At 43.6% G+C, this 16,206-nt stretch overlaps 1 protein-coding gene across 6 annotated transcripts in view; it reads right to left on the bottom strand.

The window, feature by feature from the left end:
* GNPTAB (N-acetylglucosamine-1-phosphate transferase subunits alpha and beta) overlaps positions 1 to 16,206 on the bottom strand; it is a 92,524-nt gene that overhangs the window by 18,474 nt on the left and 57,844 nt on the right. For 5 of the 6 annotated variants that reach the window (XM_027107342.1, XM_027107341.1, XM_027107338.1 and 2 more), the window contains 9 exons: positions 12,630 to 12,791; positions 12,055 to 12,234; positions 11,665 to 11,835; positions 9,978 to 10,107; positions 8,678 to 8,881; positions 6,893 to 7,998; positions 4,630 to 4,829; positions 4,191 to 4,410; positions 3,388 to 3,501 (listed from right to left, as the gene is read on the bottom strand). In XM_027107342.1, coding sequence (XP_026963143.1) covers positions 3,388 to 3,501; positions 4,191 to 4,410; positions 4,630 to 4,829; positions 6,893 to 7,998; positions 8,678 to 8,881; positions 9,978 to 10,107; positions 11,665 to 11,835; positions 12,055 to 12,234; positions 12,630 to 12,791 — 2,487 coding nt within the window. The remainder of the gene's footprint in view (positions 1 to 3,387; positions 3,502 to 4,190; positions 4,411 to 4,629; positions 4,830 to 6,892; positions 7,999 to 8,677; positions 8,882 to 9,977; positions 10,108 to 11,664; positions 11,836 to 12,054; positions 12,235 to 12,629; positions 12,792 to 16,206) is intronic. The other variant, XM_027107339.1, reaches the window with a different exon arrangement.

The raw sequence follows: 16,206 nt of genomic DNA on the forward strand, positions 1-16,206 counted from the left end.
CTTATAACCATTAGCAAAGCAGCCCCTACTTACTTAATCCTTAGCGTTCAAAGGATATTTGCTGATTCTAAACCTCATGCCAGATATTTGGTAAAACAGTAAAATACTCTAATAGATGAATATGTGTGCATTTCTTTAAAAAAAAGCCCTAAAATCCCTCAAGAACCTTTCATCGTGCCTGTAAAAGGGAAAGATGAATAACTGTTTTCTACGCATAGATCATCTTCCTTAGAAAAGAACACTCTTCTCCAAGTTCTATACCAGTGCAAGGGGTTGGTAATTGTAAAATCTGACTAGGAAACCAAAGTTTATAGAGAAGGAAAGACAGACAAGTGAAAGGACGGATGTGGAAATACAGATGGTGAAAGACAAGTCTGGAGCGAGCACTGAAACAGGCTGAGCCACTCGCAAAGCTCCCTGGACCTGGGGTGACGTCAGTAGCCTCTAAGGCAACCTGTCAGTACGATCACAATGTGGTCCCGAAGACAGTAAAGACCAGAGAGGCCTGGTCCAGGGGAGAGGCTGAGTGGAGATGGTTTAGGAGCCCAGCACACTTTCTCCTTTCTTCCTCCTCTGTCCAGTGCTCTGGGTTTGCCCACCAAGAAGATACCAGAAAAGACAAGTCAGGGCAGCCTGGAACCCTCGGCTCACTGTTCCCCTCCTGGAGAAAGGGTGTACCCAGATCTCTGATAACTGGTAGAACTTGATTTTGACAAATACATAAAAAAAGTGTTTAAACCAGGACACTGACCTCTGGATGATTTAGAGTTGACTATATTAGCTTTGTTGGGGTAACTCCAAATTGGGGGGAAACAGAAAAGAGCTTTATCATTGTTTGAAAAGTCCTACAACTGAGAATGTCTTTTAGCCTATGCAATCTACTTTTTTTTTTTTAACTTTGATTCTATTCTCTCTGGAGGCAGGGAACACACCTACAGTGATTACAGATGTGCCTTTTTAATCATTAAGAACACGCTTGTAAAGAACTACTACCATCTCTGTATAACAGTCTGGGTCTGACAAAGCATTTTTACTGGATTGCGCCAAAGACCCAGAAGAAGCTGCTGCAGCTCACAAGACAAGCTGCCATTCTCCCATCAGCCTGACTGCGCATCAGCTCCATGCGAGGCCTCCCGAGAACCCGCAACCCAGGACTAGTCTCCACCTGCTGATTCATGCCTGTTTACCCCACTAGAGGAAAATCCCTTAGGGCTGACACCAGGTCTTATACCTCTACCTCAGTTTTGTTGATTTCATAGTTTTAAGTTTTAAAATATATAGAATACTGGCTTTAAGTGACACATTTGTATACAAACCCATGTCATCTGCTAAACTAACCAACGCATGATCAGCAATACTTACAGTTTGTCTACGGGTTCCTAAAGCTGCTGGGCTGCCCCTCACACTGTCTCCTCATGAGGGAGCTTCCCAGGACCCTCCGAGAACACAAGTGAGAAATACCATCCCTGCCGTGTGCAATGAATGCCAAAGGAATGACTGCCTTCTTTCAGGAATCAGATTTTTAACTGATTCATTACTCTTCTCTACATTCATTTACAAACATCTGCAGTTAATTATAGGGCTTGAACATTTGCAAGATGGTCAGTTTTTAAAAAATACATGTTATTATGCTTATGAAAGTGTACTCTATTCATTATAGAAAATATGGAAAATACTAGTGTGAAAAAACGATATTAAGAACTACCTATGGGGATTCCCATGGTGACTCAGTGGTTAAGAATCCGCCTGCTAATGCAGGGGACATGGGTTCAAGCCCTGGTGCAGGAAGATCCCACATGCCGCAGAGCAACTAAGCCCCTGCGCCACAACTACTGAGCCCAAGTGCCACAACTACTGAGCCCGAGTGGCACAACTACTGAAGCCCATGCACCTAGAGGCCATGCTCTGCAACAAGAGAAGCTACCCAATGAGAAGCCTGCGGACCGCAACAAAGAGTAGCCCCTGCTGGCTGCAACTAGAGAAAAGCCCGCGTGCAGCAACAAAGACCCAAATGCAGCCAAAAATAAATAAATAAATTTATATGAAAACTACCTATGTTATTAAAAAAAAAGCCGGACACAAGACTGCACGCTGCATGATCTAAAAAAAACCAAAACATATATACACACACACACACAAATGGACTATTACTCAGCCATAAAAAGGAAATGAAATTGAGTTATCTATAGTGAGGTGGATGGACACAGTCTTTCATACAGAGTGAAGTCAGAAAGAGAAAAACAAATACCATATGCTAACCCATAGATATGGAATCTAAAAAAAAAAAAAAGGTCTGAAGAACCTAGGGGCAGGACAGGAATAAAGACGCAGACGTAGAGAATGGACTTGAGGACACGGGGAGGGGGAAAGGTAAGCTGGGATGAAGTGAGAGAGTGGCATGGACATATATACACTACCAAATGTAAAACAGATAGCTAGCGGGAAGCAGCCACAGAGCACAGGGAGATCAGCTCGGTGCTCTGTGACCACCTAGAGGGATGGGTTACGGAGGGTGGGAAGCAGATGCAAGAGGGAGGGGATATGGGGATATATGTATATGTATAGCTGATTCACTTTGTGATAAAGCAGAAACTAACACACCATTGTAAAGCAATTATGCTCCAATAAAGATGTTAAAAAGAAGAAAAAGAACTACCTATAATTTAACCTACTGTCATTTTCATTAATTTGGGGGATGTGTGTGAAGGTATCAGGAGTTTTCCATAGTTCAAACTGTATTCTGTATATGGCAGTACCCATTTTCTCCCCACCTAATTTTATTTTATAAACATTCTTCCATATATATCAGTAAAAATTAACTGTAAGCATCACATAATGGCTGTATTATATCCTTGGTCCATCAACTCTAAATGCACTTTTTTTTTCCACATTATCATTTCTCTGAAGCTGGGATGCATCTTACAGATATCAACAGAGTCTTCCAATCATTTCAGCCAAATGCTGCTCTGATATACTTGTGTATAGATCATCCACTGCCCCTAGTGGTAAGATCCAAAAAATGCCAGCATCAAAGCAACTGAGCTTTGATGAAAGATGGGATTCCGTCTGATGTTTAACCTCAGGATTGTTCTCCCAAGCCAGTGAGTATACTCTGGCGCTGCCTTCCGCTATCCTTAGTGAACAGGATGTCTGCTTATAGAATATAAGCAACTAATCTCAGTATTAGCTTAACATCCATTAGGGAGGAAAAAAAGATATTCCAAAGAAAAATATGAATGATTCTGGATTATCTGTGCTACTGATTTCCACCAAAGACCTATAAACAGAGCCTGCTTCTAGGTTTTCAAGTGCTCTACAGAAATGATGTAACTAACACCCGATAAGGATATACGTTCTACTTTACATAAAAGAACCCATGGCACTCACCAGATTGGGATCATAGTACGCTTCCTGAGTTGGTGGGATGTTGTTTAGCTGAGTGATGTTAGCAGGAAGCATTTTCGAACAATTTATTAACACGTGTTCCAGACCTGTTAAGTCCTAACAAAGCAAAAATAAAAGGATAAACCTATATACATTACAAGTAACAACTGTGGTTTTAAAAATAAAAATGTTAAAGTCACCAAAATTTAAGCGTTATCGTCAAAGAGGGTTTGACTATATGATTCTTAAGGACACCCTAAAAAGAGCAGAATGAAACAATACAAATAACTCATCTTTGTCTCAAAGTAGAACATACGGGCCTGTGAGGCACCGTTTTACACAAGGTGGTCCACGGGATCACCAGATGGGTGTCCTGCAGCTGGATTCATCTTGGAGCTCTCCATTAGTGAGTGTCCTACTCCTGGGACTAAAGGATGCCATGACAGAAGGGGCTCTGCAACACCGTGGGCCTGGCTAAGATCTCCACTCGGCCACACCTGAAGGCCCTGAATGAGCTTGACACGAGAATCGAGAATCTTATCTGCAGGTACGGTCTGCCTCGTCTCCAGACAATACAATTACAATCCCTACTAAAAGCCCCCAAAAAATAATCTTATAAAATAAGAACTTCAAATTTGATTTTAATCCTGGCATTTAAAATGGACTAGTTGTGAACCCCCTCATTAAATATGAAGAATTACTTGTACTTGCATCCATTGAAGTATGTAGGGGAAAGAGAGAAAGTATCAAATGTAAAAGTTTCATTCAAAATGTCATTAAGTTTAGGGGAAAAAAAATGACAATACCTGCAAACTTAAAGGCAGGTCGTGAATTCTGGTAGCCAGCGTGCGGATTTCTCTGTCAGATAAGACACCAGATTGGTCTGTGTCAACTTCATCAAAAACCTGAGATATGTTCAGTGGCTGAACTGCACTCATGAGATAATAAAAATAAGAGAAGGCAAACTGCATGTCCTCAGAGTGGCGCACTTTGTGAAATGACGTCTTGTCAAATTCTTCAGGGAACCTGTCCAAATGTAGCATATCATAAGATCTGGATATTTAAGATATATACAGTACCTAACACTTGTGGAGTCAGAATCTTCCTTCCCACTTATTTAGATAATACCTTCGACATACTAGTCATCAAGTGTTAGAGCCATAAACGCAGCATAGCAAGGATGTAAACTTCAAGCAGCCTTGGCTCTGAGCACACACAAACAACTCAAACACAAGCAAGACTTACATGTCTTGCAGTTCTTGCATAACTATTCGGTCGATCATGTGAGGCATGTGTGCAGGGACTTTCCGAGATGTGAATCCAAACTTGCTATTTAGAATTTTGTTTACATATCGGAGGGAATCTGCGAACGTATCTTTTAGTTGCCTCCCTGTGTGTTTGCTCTCAGTAAAGTATGCCAGTTGTGTCTTCAGTGACTCTTCTTCCTGAAAAGAGAATTCCACACAACACAGCATTGTGTTTAGTGCACAGGTGCCCTGTGCTAACAAGAGACAGAGGTACTACTTTATGTCACCTGGTAATAACTAGTCACTAACTGTCCTGAGGGGCAAATGAAACGAGCACTAACAGGTCTCCTCAAGCATCCTAACATCAGGACAAACTGGATTTCAGTGAAAGTATCACCAACATCAGCTCGAGAACAACAGCTGTGGGGTGGAGGTCTGCTTTTAGGGTACTCTTTAAGGACTAGTCATTGATCATGAGATTTCATAGCCAATTTCAATGCAATATTTAATTGATTTACAATAAATTTGATAGTGCTTTCAGTATCAAGTTATTTCTACCGGTGACATCAAAGCAGCAAGTCCCTTGAGTTCTGAACACAAAGACTAGAATACAAAACTGGTTTCACCATATAATAGTGTTAATATTATGAAATGTAAAGAACCCTATCAAAACCAGTAAGAGGCGAAACTGAATGAATGGGCAAAGAATATTGGCAAAGAACCTGAACACACTTTACAGAAGACGAAATATTTTTGCTTCTCAAACTGATGAAAATATAGATGCTATTAACTGCTGTTGGTTAGTCCTGTGGAGAAACAAGCACGCTTGCATACTGTCTGTGGAAGGAGGAAGGGGTGCAATATTTAAGAAAGACAGTTAAATTTTATACGCAATAGACCCTTTAACCTAGCAATTCTACCTACAGAAATAAAACTTCCTCAAGAGTGAGATATATGTACGAGAATATTTATTGCAACATTAGGTATTTGTACTTGCAAAAACACTGGACGCAACTTACAGCTGTTAAAAATAAACAATGGCAATTTGCCCACATACTACCACATCAAAGGCAACTGCAGAGCAATATATATAACTTCACTGCTGCAAAACAAACTATATAGTATGTCTGCATATCTATAGAAAAATACTGGAAGAATACCCACCAAACTACATATTCATAGTGACTGTCTCAAGTAAGGAGATTAAGGAAGGAAGGAGACAGACCTTTCCCTTTTTTTTCCCCTGCTTTTTTTGTTTTTTGCATTGCTTGCGATTTTTACCATTAGCCTATAGTACTTTTGCAATTTAAAAAGCAGGGAGCGGGGGAGAATGAGGAAATCAATGTAGGCAAGAACTCTGCAGCCCCTTGCTTAACAATTAGTAAATGCTACCATGGCAGGGACAAGATACTTCCTGAAGACCATGAGAGGAATGAGACAACGCCCCTCTTCATCACTTTCCCCCAGCCTAACATCCACTCACGGCTGTGCTTTGGTCACGATCTAGTCCCACCCTTCCAAGGTCAGCTCACAGGGCATGTCCTCCTGTATGCCTCCCCCAATACCTCCAGGCAGAGTTAAGGAATCTTCCCTTCGGACTCCTTGTCCATACTTCAGCAGACACTTATCACACTGCCACAATTATTTGCCCACAAATCTGTCCTCCCAGCTTGCTCTTTGAGTCTCCAAGAGCAGCAAGCAACTGTTCTCACCATCTTGCACTCCCCGGCAGTCAGCACAGTGACGGCGCTTGTGAGATGTACAAAGGACCCCAGGGCACCGTGGAGGCCGTGGTACAGGAGGGAGAGCGCTGGGCTCACCCTCACCTGCTGTTGTGATGTCGGGAAAGCTAACGAATTTATCTGCCTCTCGGGTTTTTCATTAGTAAAGTTTGAAAAACATGAGATCTGACTGCAAGGGGTATTCAAAAGCGTTTTCTGATATCGCAACATGCCAAGTAAAGATACCATCCCTGTTCTACTATGGACTCAGGGTATGCCCCTGGCTAAATCCCTTACTCATTCACATGAAGGCTGCTTCCTAAACTGCAATATGGGGACAATGATAGCAGACCCTTACAAGGTAGTTTTATTGTTAGAATTATTGGGACAATTAAATGAAACCACATAAGAAAAGTACTGAGTCCAGTGGCGGGCACAGGGAAGTACTGAATGAATGGTAGCTATTATTATATCACTACCACTTACAAGGTTATTTATTTTTCCTGAGCATGGGAAACAATAAGGCTGGATGTAACTTACATCAAGAAGATCTTGGAAATACTTTTTCTTCTCCCATGGCAAAAAGCCCAGGTAACTCTCTGTGTAATGTTGCAGTTTTCTTCCAGGTAATACTTCATTACCACCTAGGTAACTGTTAGCATTTTCCTCCATTCTGTTCTTCTCTTGTTCTTTCCCTGTGATTACCTTTTGTGTCTCCCTGTTTTCCAGTGGGAAAATCAGAGATGAGAGCTTTTCTTTTGACACATCTCCACCTCCTACTTTCGGGGTCACAGTTTTGGACCTGAATCTTGCTTTGGTTTCTAAGTCCAGGGGTGGAGTCTGGCTCTGGGAGTGGCCATTCACTGTCATTGTCACTGTTGGAAAAGGCAATAACCCCTGGAATCTTTCAGATGTTCCTAAGCTGCTGGGTAAGATGCTTTTGTGAGCCTGTTTTTCCAGTGGGGCCTCCAAACTGTCATTTCTTTGCTCTGTCATCAGAGGGTGATTTCTTGTTAACTTTGCATCCTGTGGGTTCATCAGAAACGACCTCAGCAGGGCTGACTTGGATAGATTGTATCCTTTCATGGTGATGTCTCCGTGTTCTAGCTGCAAATCCAAGTTATTAAGGCTCAACTGGGTCTCTTTTGGAAGGAGTGAAATATTGACCAGCGGAATTTGCACCTCCATTTGGAAACTTCCTGTTGTGTTAACATCGTGTCTTTTGACCTTGGGGAAGCGTTTTTCTTCGGGGATATCCTCAAACAGGATTTCCACCTCTGGAAGAAGAGCTGAGGGGCTAACCAAACTTTGGTAAGACTTCTGGGTCGTAGAATTCCGTTTGGGCTCCTCCCTTGTGTCAACCTCTACTGCTATCTGGATTCTGAACTCTTCATCACTTGTACTTTGAAATGTGAGATTAAAATGTATTGTGGTCGCGTTCATTCCACTGTGCATTAAGAGGTGGATGGTTTTCCACTTATTGGCGATAGAAGCATGTCGGATTATTGGGTTGTCACTATAGGTGCCTTCGATTCCCCTTTTGGCTATTTCTGCAAAGCTGAAATAAGGCAGGCATTCACCTTTCGGAATAACATAGTGAGTCTGGTTTGGGAGAAGAGTTACTTTATACAATTCATAAAAATGATCTAGAGGAAAAAAACACAAACATGATTTTTAAAAAACTACGCATTTCCCCCCTTTTCCTTTAATTCTTAGGGTTTGAGTTTTCACTTTCTAAGAGTGACTTTAAATGGACTTTAAAATCATTAAGTTCTAACACAAAAGCTACTAGTATAGGGCTCATTTTTACTTTCTGAAGCAATCACTATTATCGACATGGAATGCTGAGGCTGACTCACTACAGAGACAAGGCACGGTTCAGGACCGTGAATTCCAATGGTCAACTTCCATCTTTTTGTCCATTTGAAAAAAAGACAACTTTCTGACCAAAAGGACCGCCATTAATAAGCTATCAACAAGATCCAGTATTCAAACCAAGCTTATTTAATGAATTATTGGTCTCCTTTCACTGTTCCCAACCTAACCTTCACCATGTAAGATAAATCTGCTAAGATAAATCTGCTTACTAAAAAAAAGAAAAAAAAAATCAGACTAGAGCAGTAACAGGAAAAGATGCAGCTTCAGTGTCTCGTGTTGTCTAAAGATCTATGCCCTCTTATAACTCACAACTAGTTTGGATGCAAGGCTGGGAAAGGGATACCTAGAGAATTATTACTTTAAATAACAAAAACGATCCAAACCCCTCTATTTATGAAAAATTGTTATCCCCTTATCCTAAATACGTTTTTATGGCAATAAATATACCTTGTCCACAGTCACCAGCATCAAAGCCACAGGATAAGACATTGCAGGCTTGGTCACAGAACTTATCAGCCAGCCAGGAATTTGCACATCCTTGATTGCAGTAAGAGACGCCGCTTATTCCTCCACCGAAATGCCAGGGCTGTCCGACTCCAATGCCCCCGGTGCCCCCACCTCCTCCTACATAGCGACCCACACCACTGTTACCTGGAGGGAGAGGAGGAAAACAGAATCCTGCTGTGCTTACAGTCTTGGAAAAAAGCCAGTTCCTTATTTCTCAGCTGTGTTTTCAAGACCGATGCATGAATTTCAGTCAGGAAACGTTCACCCCATTCTTTAACAGAAGATTTTACATAGCTTAAAAAGAGACAATCTGAAAAGGGGGCATCAGTTGCCAGTGGACTGGGTGTGGGATGACCAGGCCTCAGCACTCACATCTGTGCAACCCAGAAGTACAGGCCTCAGATGTGCTCAAGGGGGGCACATGCAGATGGGTATGGAGGATCAGGATTATTCTGAAGACCGTGACTCTCGGGACTGACAAGAACATGTTCTAACATTGGCAATCAGCTCGTGACCAAGTGTCACTGCTCTGTCCCCGAGCTCTCCGCGTTGCAGAGACTCTCCTGCACGTCTACGTTCTCTCCCTGCAGCGGTTCATATTTTTCAAAAGTGCCTCTGATAGAGCTGACTGAAACACAAGCTTTGTTTCTTCCAACACCTTCCCAAACCTGTTTCCTCAAATGCAGTAGGATGAGAATATCTGTGCACCTACTCTCCTTCTTTTGGTGACTGAGAAATTCAAGTGGATAATGGATGATGCTTTATAAACTGAAAGGCAATAAAGAAATGTAAAAACTTGTTATCCTCAACAAGTCTAAATGTTAGTGTACAAGAAAGGGAGAAGAGATGCTGAGGAGAGGAGATGTTTATTTCTTCTGCATCTCTTTAGTCCCTCACTGACCTGGAGCAGTGTGCTTCTAGGGGCCACTGGCCATGAGCTCCGACAGGAACCAGTGAGAGCGATTCTTACTCTCGAGCTCACATAATTAAGGGTATAACTGATTTTCATATTTTGAATAATAAAAGACACTTTCAAGTGTAGGGTCATATGGGAAAATGCCCCCAACAATAACAATATGAATAAACTGGGCCACATGGGGACACCAGTCATCACCTCCAAAGAGTCTACGATGATTGTTTCAATACGCGAAGAACGTTTAATTAAGTCACTGTACCTGGTTGATAATGACGACAAATGAAAAAAATTCTGTCAACATGGACAAGTTACATTTGAACACACCCTCACCGGAGCAATCACCGCCATCCCAATCACAGGCCGAATTATTACAAGCCTTGTCACAATAGCCATCTTTAATCCAGGATCCCGGGCAGCCCTCAGCACAGTTTGGCACAGGCCATGTCAAATAAACCTATGATAAAACCAGAGGGAAAATAAAGTGGTTTCTGGTTTCTGACACTTTTTAAAAAAATATTTATTTATTTATTTGGTTGCACGCCAGGTCTTAGTTGCAGAAGACGGGCTCCTTAGTTGCAGCTTCCCGGCTCCTTAGTTGTGGCATGCGAACTCTTAGTTGCAGCATGCATGTGGGATCTAGTTCCCTGACCAGGGATCAAACCTGGGCCCCCTGTATTGGGAGCTCAGAGTCTTATCCACTGCGCCACCAGGGAAGTCCCCTGACACTTTTTATTCTTAAATTAGGATTCCTTTAACAGAAAAACAAAACAAATTGAGCCTCTAGAAAAGGTCTGCGTTCAGGGCCATCCTGTGGTAGTTTCTCAGTCCTGCCCTGCTGATGGGTCTTACCCGGCACATTTACTCTTTTCCGTTGCTCAAGGAAAGGAGACAAGGACTCAACTTACGGGTCAGTCTTACAACATGGTCTTATAAATGATCTATTTTGAAATAAAGCAGCAACATGCCAAACTTAAATGCGAGTTCAAGAGCGTGCAGGTGGAAAGTGTGCACACAAGTCACTGCTTTTCTGTGACACTGTTGTCAACTCCTAAGCAGATTCATGCACCGTCTCGTCTCAAGGCTGAAAAGGGGGGGCAGACGAACTCTCAATATCCTTATACGCGAGGTCCTGTGATGAATTATCCAGCACAGCATTCTGAGCTGTGAACCTGTCTGCTTTCAAAACAACTGACATGGTACATGGTTGCTTTCTAAATTAAAATCATTTTTGAAAAATGCATTCCCCTTTAAAATCTCCATATCTTTGCACGGTGCAACTACCTGCAAGGTCTTTCTCCATCTGGTTAACTCCTGTTCTTCCAAGCTCATCTCAGTCCCTGTCCCAGTGTGACTTCGCTCTCTGGCGCTCCGACTCCTCGCACCCAGGGCACACCTACTGGCACGGAAATCGCTGTACACAGTCACTGGTTTTGTCTGTCTCCCCTGTCAAGCCATAGCTTGACAGAGTTCTAGAACTTACAAGCTCATGGTGCTAAGTCTCCAACTGATCATTGTACCCTTCTAACAACACTGCCAGGGTCTTCCTGCTCCCCCCAGTACACAGACAGGAAACCTAGAGGCCAGGTCGTCACCCACGACAGTGCTACACAGCTGGCACCCATATCTGTGCTCGTGGCCGCTTTCCCATCCTGCCCCTCAAAGCCAGAGTGAGACCGGCCGCCTCCAGTGGAATTTCAGCCCCGTCGTGAAGCACTACTTGGAGCTTTCTATCTTGGGCATTTTGCTGACGTGGCAAACACGATTTTGTGTTTCACAGTTATTTGCTATTTCTGCTGTTGTAGTAGCAAATGTAGAGTGGGTCCTGGGTGAGAATATAGGGAAGCAAAGTTCCCACTGTAGTTTTCTCACTCCCTGATTGTTAACTTTCCTGAGCTTAACACTCAAAAATGCTTGTTTGATCAAATGTGAATATGGTATATATACTGATTTCCTTATTTCCTGTCTGTAACTTCTAAGTGACTTCTAAGCCAGGCATCTCTTAGCTACTCACCTTCTGACCTTTGGAGTGACTGTAAAAATCATCCGGCCAGACATCCTTTCCAAACATGACATCATCATTCAGATAAATGAACTTCTGGGACAGCCCTTCGATGCGATGGATGTGACTTTCAATAGCAGGTGAACTGAAGGTAGGCAAGTGGCTCAGATTTCGAAAAACATCCTTTTAACAGAAAAAAAAGAGAAAGAAAGAGAAGGCGGATGAGAGGTTTTTGTTTTGTTTTGTTTTTGGAAAGAAGGGAGGGAGGGAGGCGAATGGAAGGATTAAAGGAAGGTGGAAATGGAGGTGAGATGGGTAAGAGGATGAAATCAGGAACAAGACAAAGAACAGCAAAAGACAGAACAGGAAATCGCAGCCTTGTGACACATGGCGAGTCACTACCTGGTGTGTGACTATTGTCACTCGAGGATTATCGAGGTTCAGCCAGGATGGGATCTGTCCATTGGTGACAATGAAAATGTTCCGAACCCATGGTGCGTGCCTCTCGATAGATCGCAGTGAGTACCTCAGCTCTTCGTTATCTTCAAAACGGCTGGCAGAAACGTCTTCATCCTGCTTAGACTGAGAAAAGCATGGGGCACAGAAAGATGTAAAATGCGCCTAAGTCACACCTGCCCCTCCCAGCTGTCCCTTCCGCACTCAGGGAGCGCCAGCAAACTTCCAAAGACCGTGTCCAGCTTTTACACATTACAAAAAAGGCAGAACACTCAGCATATTTAAAACAGCACAACAAAAACAGCATTTCTTTCACACATTTTTTGAAGAAAAATTTCTTGGATCTGATTCTAGGTCACTTTCAATTAGTATAAACCAATGGCGGTGACGGGAAAATTAGAGACGTGCCCATCAAGTGACCTCTCTGTAAGCCCTCTTCCTTCTTCTAATACAGTGACTCATAAATCTTTAATAATCAAAGCCCTCAATTCGGGTTCTAAAACAATCTCTGCATCCCTTACCTGGCTGATGGCACTCAGATCCCATAATAAATATGCAGGACTTATGGTCAGTTCCTTTCCATTGATGGTCATATTCTTCTTCGTCTGCTTATTCAGTTCTTGGAAATCTTTGGGGTTATTCAACTTTAGAAGTGCTACACTGGCCTCTGAATACAACTGCAACTATAAAATAACAAGAGGGTTACATGTGGAAAAACTGAACAACAAAGAAGAGACACCTTAAACTTCCCAGTTTGATCCTCGACCTTTAAATACATACAATACATATATATACTACATACTGTGTACCCTGCTATATGCTACATATTGTACGTATTCAATGTATACTACGTATATTTAAAAGATTAAAAGTTTCACATACATGTATGAAATAGTAAGCCAGTATCACCAAAAACAGAAGACCTGAACAGGCCAGACACATTTCCCAAATGATGCAGTGGACCAAGTATTTAGAAACAAGAGAGAGTCAGGGGCTTTGGCAAATGGGACATCTCAGGCCCCATCTGAAAACTGCAGCCACTAGTCAATAGTGACAAAGGCTGCCAGATCTCTGGAGAGGCCAGAATCCCCAGTGTTACATGAAATCTCCTGGTTTTCAATGGTAGCGCAAATATTTCTGATTGGCATGCATTCAAACAAAACGCATCTGGTCCCCAGTTTGTGACCTCTGTTCTAGAATATTACCCATCTGCCTACACTGGGGAAAGCCCTGCAAGGTAACTTCGCTGAACACTGGTGGAGAGCACACCTGCCAGCAGGTGTCTAACAGCTCTCGTGCCCACACGACGGGTGTCCTGGCTGCTTGAAGTGTTTCCACAGGAAAACCACCTTGAGGCAACGTTTTCAAAGCAACCATAAATCCAGGAGGGAACACCACAAGCACCAACACGTTTTACAGGCAGGCTTCCCCACCTTGACCAGAGCCCACACCACCCTTGATACGTTTTTTGTTTTAACTCTGTATCATACAATTTCCTGTGAAAAGAGGCTTTCAGAGCTTAAAAAGCAGAGAGAGGGTTGAAAACCAGTCATCTAGGACAGCAACATCCTTCTGCTGAACTGGCTCTTCTAATAGGGCCAATTTCTTTCTTGATTTTTTAGCCTTCTTTCTTAATTTATAAAACAGAGCAAACAATTACTCTGGGCTCATTCTGATCTCTTGTATATGCTACATGACTATACTTAGCTCATCTTGCAAAGCTTCCTGAGTTTATATAGGCCAAAAGGAGAGTTTATGTAGGCCCTTTTTATTATGTAGGCATTAACTCTTACTGCAAATTGTGTGTGTGTGTGTGTGTGTGTGTGTGTGTGTGTGTGTGTGCGCGCGCACGCACATGCACACGTGTGTTGTCTTCCTGATTACTTTCTCTCACCTTAACAGCGTCTGGTATACACAAAGCACTCACCCAAGGTCAGCTCTCACTGCCGTCTCTATTCTGCCTCGCTATGTAGGGGACGGATGGGAGGCGGGCCACGCAGGGCAAACATTCTGTCTGTTCTATCTGGGTACCTAACAGTCTCGCTGCCCTCCCCCAGCCTCTCCTCCCACAGTGGCTCCTACGGAACCTTGGAGGGGCTCCCTGGAGTGCAAAAATCACTACTATAGGATAAATAAATGTAGTACTTTAATATCCTAATTTAATTTTAAATTTATTTGGAAAATACCCTTATCTTAATTAATCTCTTCTATCCAAGCTGCTTTTATTCTAGAAAAGTATTTTGAAATTTCAGACATTTTCCTAAGGTGATCACTAGGGCACAAGATGAGTAGGCAGTACCTGTCCTGAGATGCTCACAGCCCGGCCAGGGTCTCTGGGACAGAACTGAGTGCTAGGTGGCTTGGGGTCCACAGGCCTTGGCAAAGGCCCCCTGGAGGAGCCTGGGAGGGCACAGAGGTTCAGCTGTTCAGGTCCTGAAGCCCAATGTCTAACGGTCCTCCCTCCCACATGCCACAGGCCCCTCCAATGTAACACCCCAAACTGAGCTCTCAGGGTCCTTCTGAAAACCTCGCTTCTCCCATGAAGCTCTGAGTGTGGTTAATGCCACCACATCCATCTTTGCTGGTCACATCCACTTCCCCTTTCATTTCTCCTTCCATCTGCTCCAGTAGCTAATAAGTCAGCAGGTCGTGCTGAAGGTTTCTCTCAGATGGCTCTGGAACCACTCTCATCACTGGCACCACTGCCAAGGCACTTGTGGAACCTGAGTGTCTTGCTGGGCTACGGCAGCAGCGGCTGAACTGGCTTTCCTGCCTCCGGCTTCCTGTTTAATGTCCACCTGCTACACCTTCCGCTCCCGTGTTCTGCAGACCTGAACCGGGTCCTTCTCCTCCTCAAGACGCGCTCTGCCTCCCGGATAAAGTCCGGCCTCCTCACCAGGGGATCTTTCTCGATCTGGCCTCTGCCTAACTTCCCAGTCTCAGCATCAGGAAAATCCCCACCTGGACTCTGGCCTCTGAACAGCTGCCTCGGTTCTCTGAAAAGGCCATTTACTTGCAAGCCCCTAGCCCTCTGCTCAAGCTGCTCCCTCCTCTCAGAAAGGCCTTTCCCACTGGCTTCTCTGCTGGAAGAACGGCTGTTCTGTGCACGGCCCCAGCCAAAATGTTTCCTATTCTGCAAAGCCGTCTTTGCCTGCAGTACAACCGAAGCCCACATGTTCTCCCAGCACTTTGTACAAACACTTTGTTTGGAAGCAATCACACCCAAACACTAAGTGATTTTAGTCACCCAGTTATCCTTAGCACAGTCCCTGGCACAACAGCAGGTGTTTAATCAACGCTCACTAAAGGGACTGGGAACCCAATGACTGGAAACTCCATTCTCAGGGTGCCCATAATAGAACCAGAAAGTGGGACCCAAGGAAAGAGAGTCCCTTGGAGAACCAGGCTTGAATACTGATGCTCTCCTTCTGTGCTTCCTCTTTCTCATTTTCTCTCTAGCCTCCAAAAGATCAGAAGTCCTCATCTCTGAAGCCAATCGCAGGTGCTGGCGTCGTGACAGTAAGCTGCAATGCACATTGCGAATAATTGGCTGTACCCCCAGGAGGTGCCGGCCTCCACAGAGACAAGTCTGGGGAATCCAGATCAACCTCCAACTGGGTGAATGACGGAGGAGGGGGCGTCCACATGTACCGAGCCTGGTGGTGCTACTGCCCAATTCAAGTTCCTGCGCCCCCAGCGTCTCCTGGCACACACCACTCCACACTGCCCAAAAACTCGTTTGCTGCGGGGTGACCACGACTTGGGCTGGTGATCTTTGGCAGGACACGCCCACCTAGCAGCACATGTGCTGGTCAAACGTACAGATGCGCATATGTCTATAACTGTAGAACCAACAGCTAGGAAGCCAAGAAGCCAAATAAACATTGGCTGAAATGAATGCTAATCTATGGTTTTATCTGCCCAAATCCATACTGAAAATAATTCAGGGAAGGAGGAATATCTATTTTAAAATAACTGCAGATTAAGAAATTACTCAACTCTAATCTAGCCGGGCATCACCATACTTCCAGGTACCATAAAGAAAGTTATGGAGGAAAATATGAAGAAAAGAAAAAGCATAAATGTCATTCATATTAC

The sequence above is a fragment of the Aethalodelphis obliquidens genome, unplaced genomic scaffold (genome assembly GCF_003676395.1).
Source record: "Aethalodelphis obliquidens isolate GAN/ISIS:26980383/991018 unplaced genomic scaffold, ASM367639v1 scaffold8, whole genome shotgun sequence".
Lineage (NCBI taxonomy): Eukaryota > Metazoa > Chordata > Mammalia > Artiodactyla > Delphinidae > Aethalodelphis > Aethalodelphis obliquidens.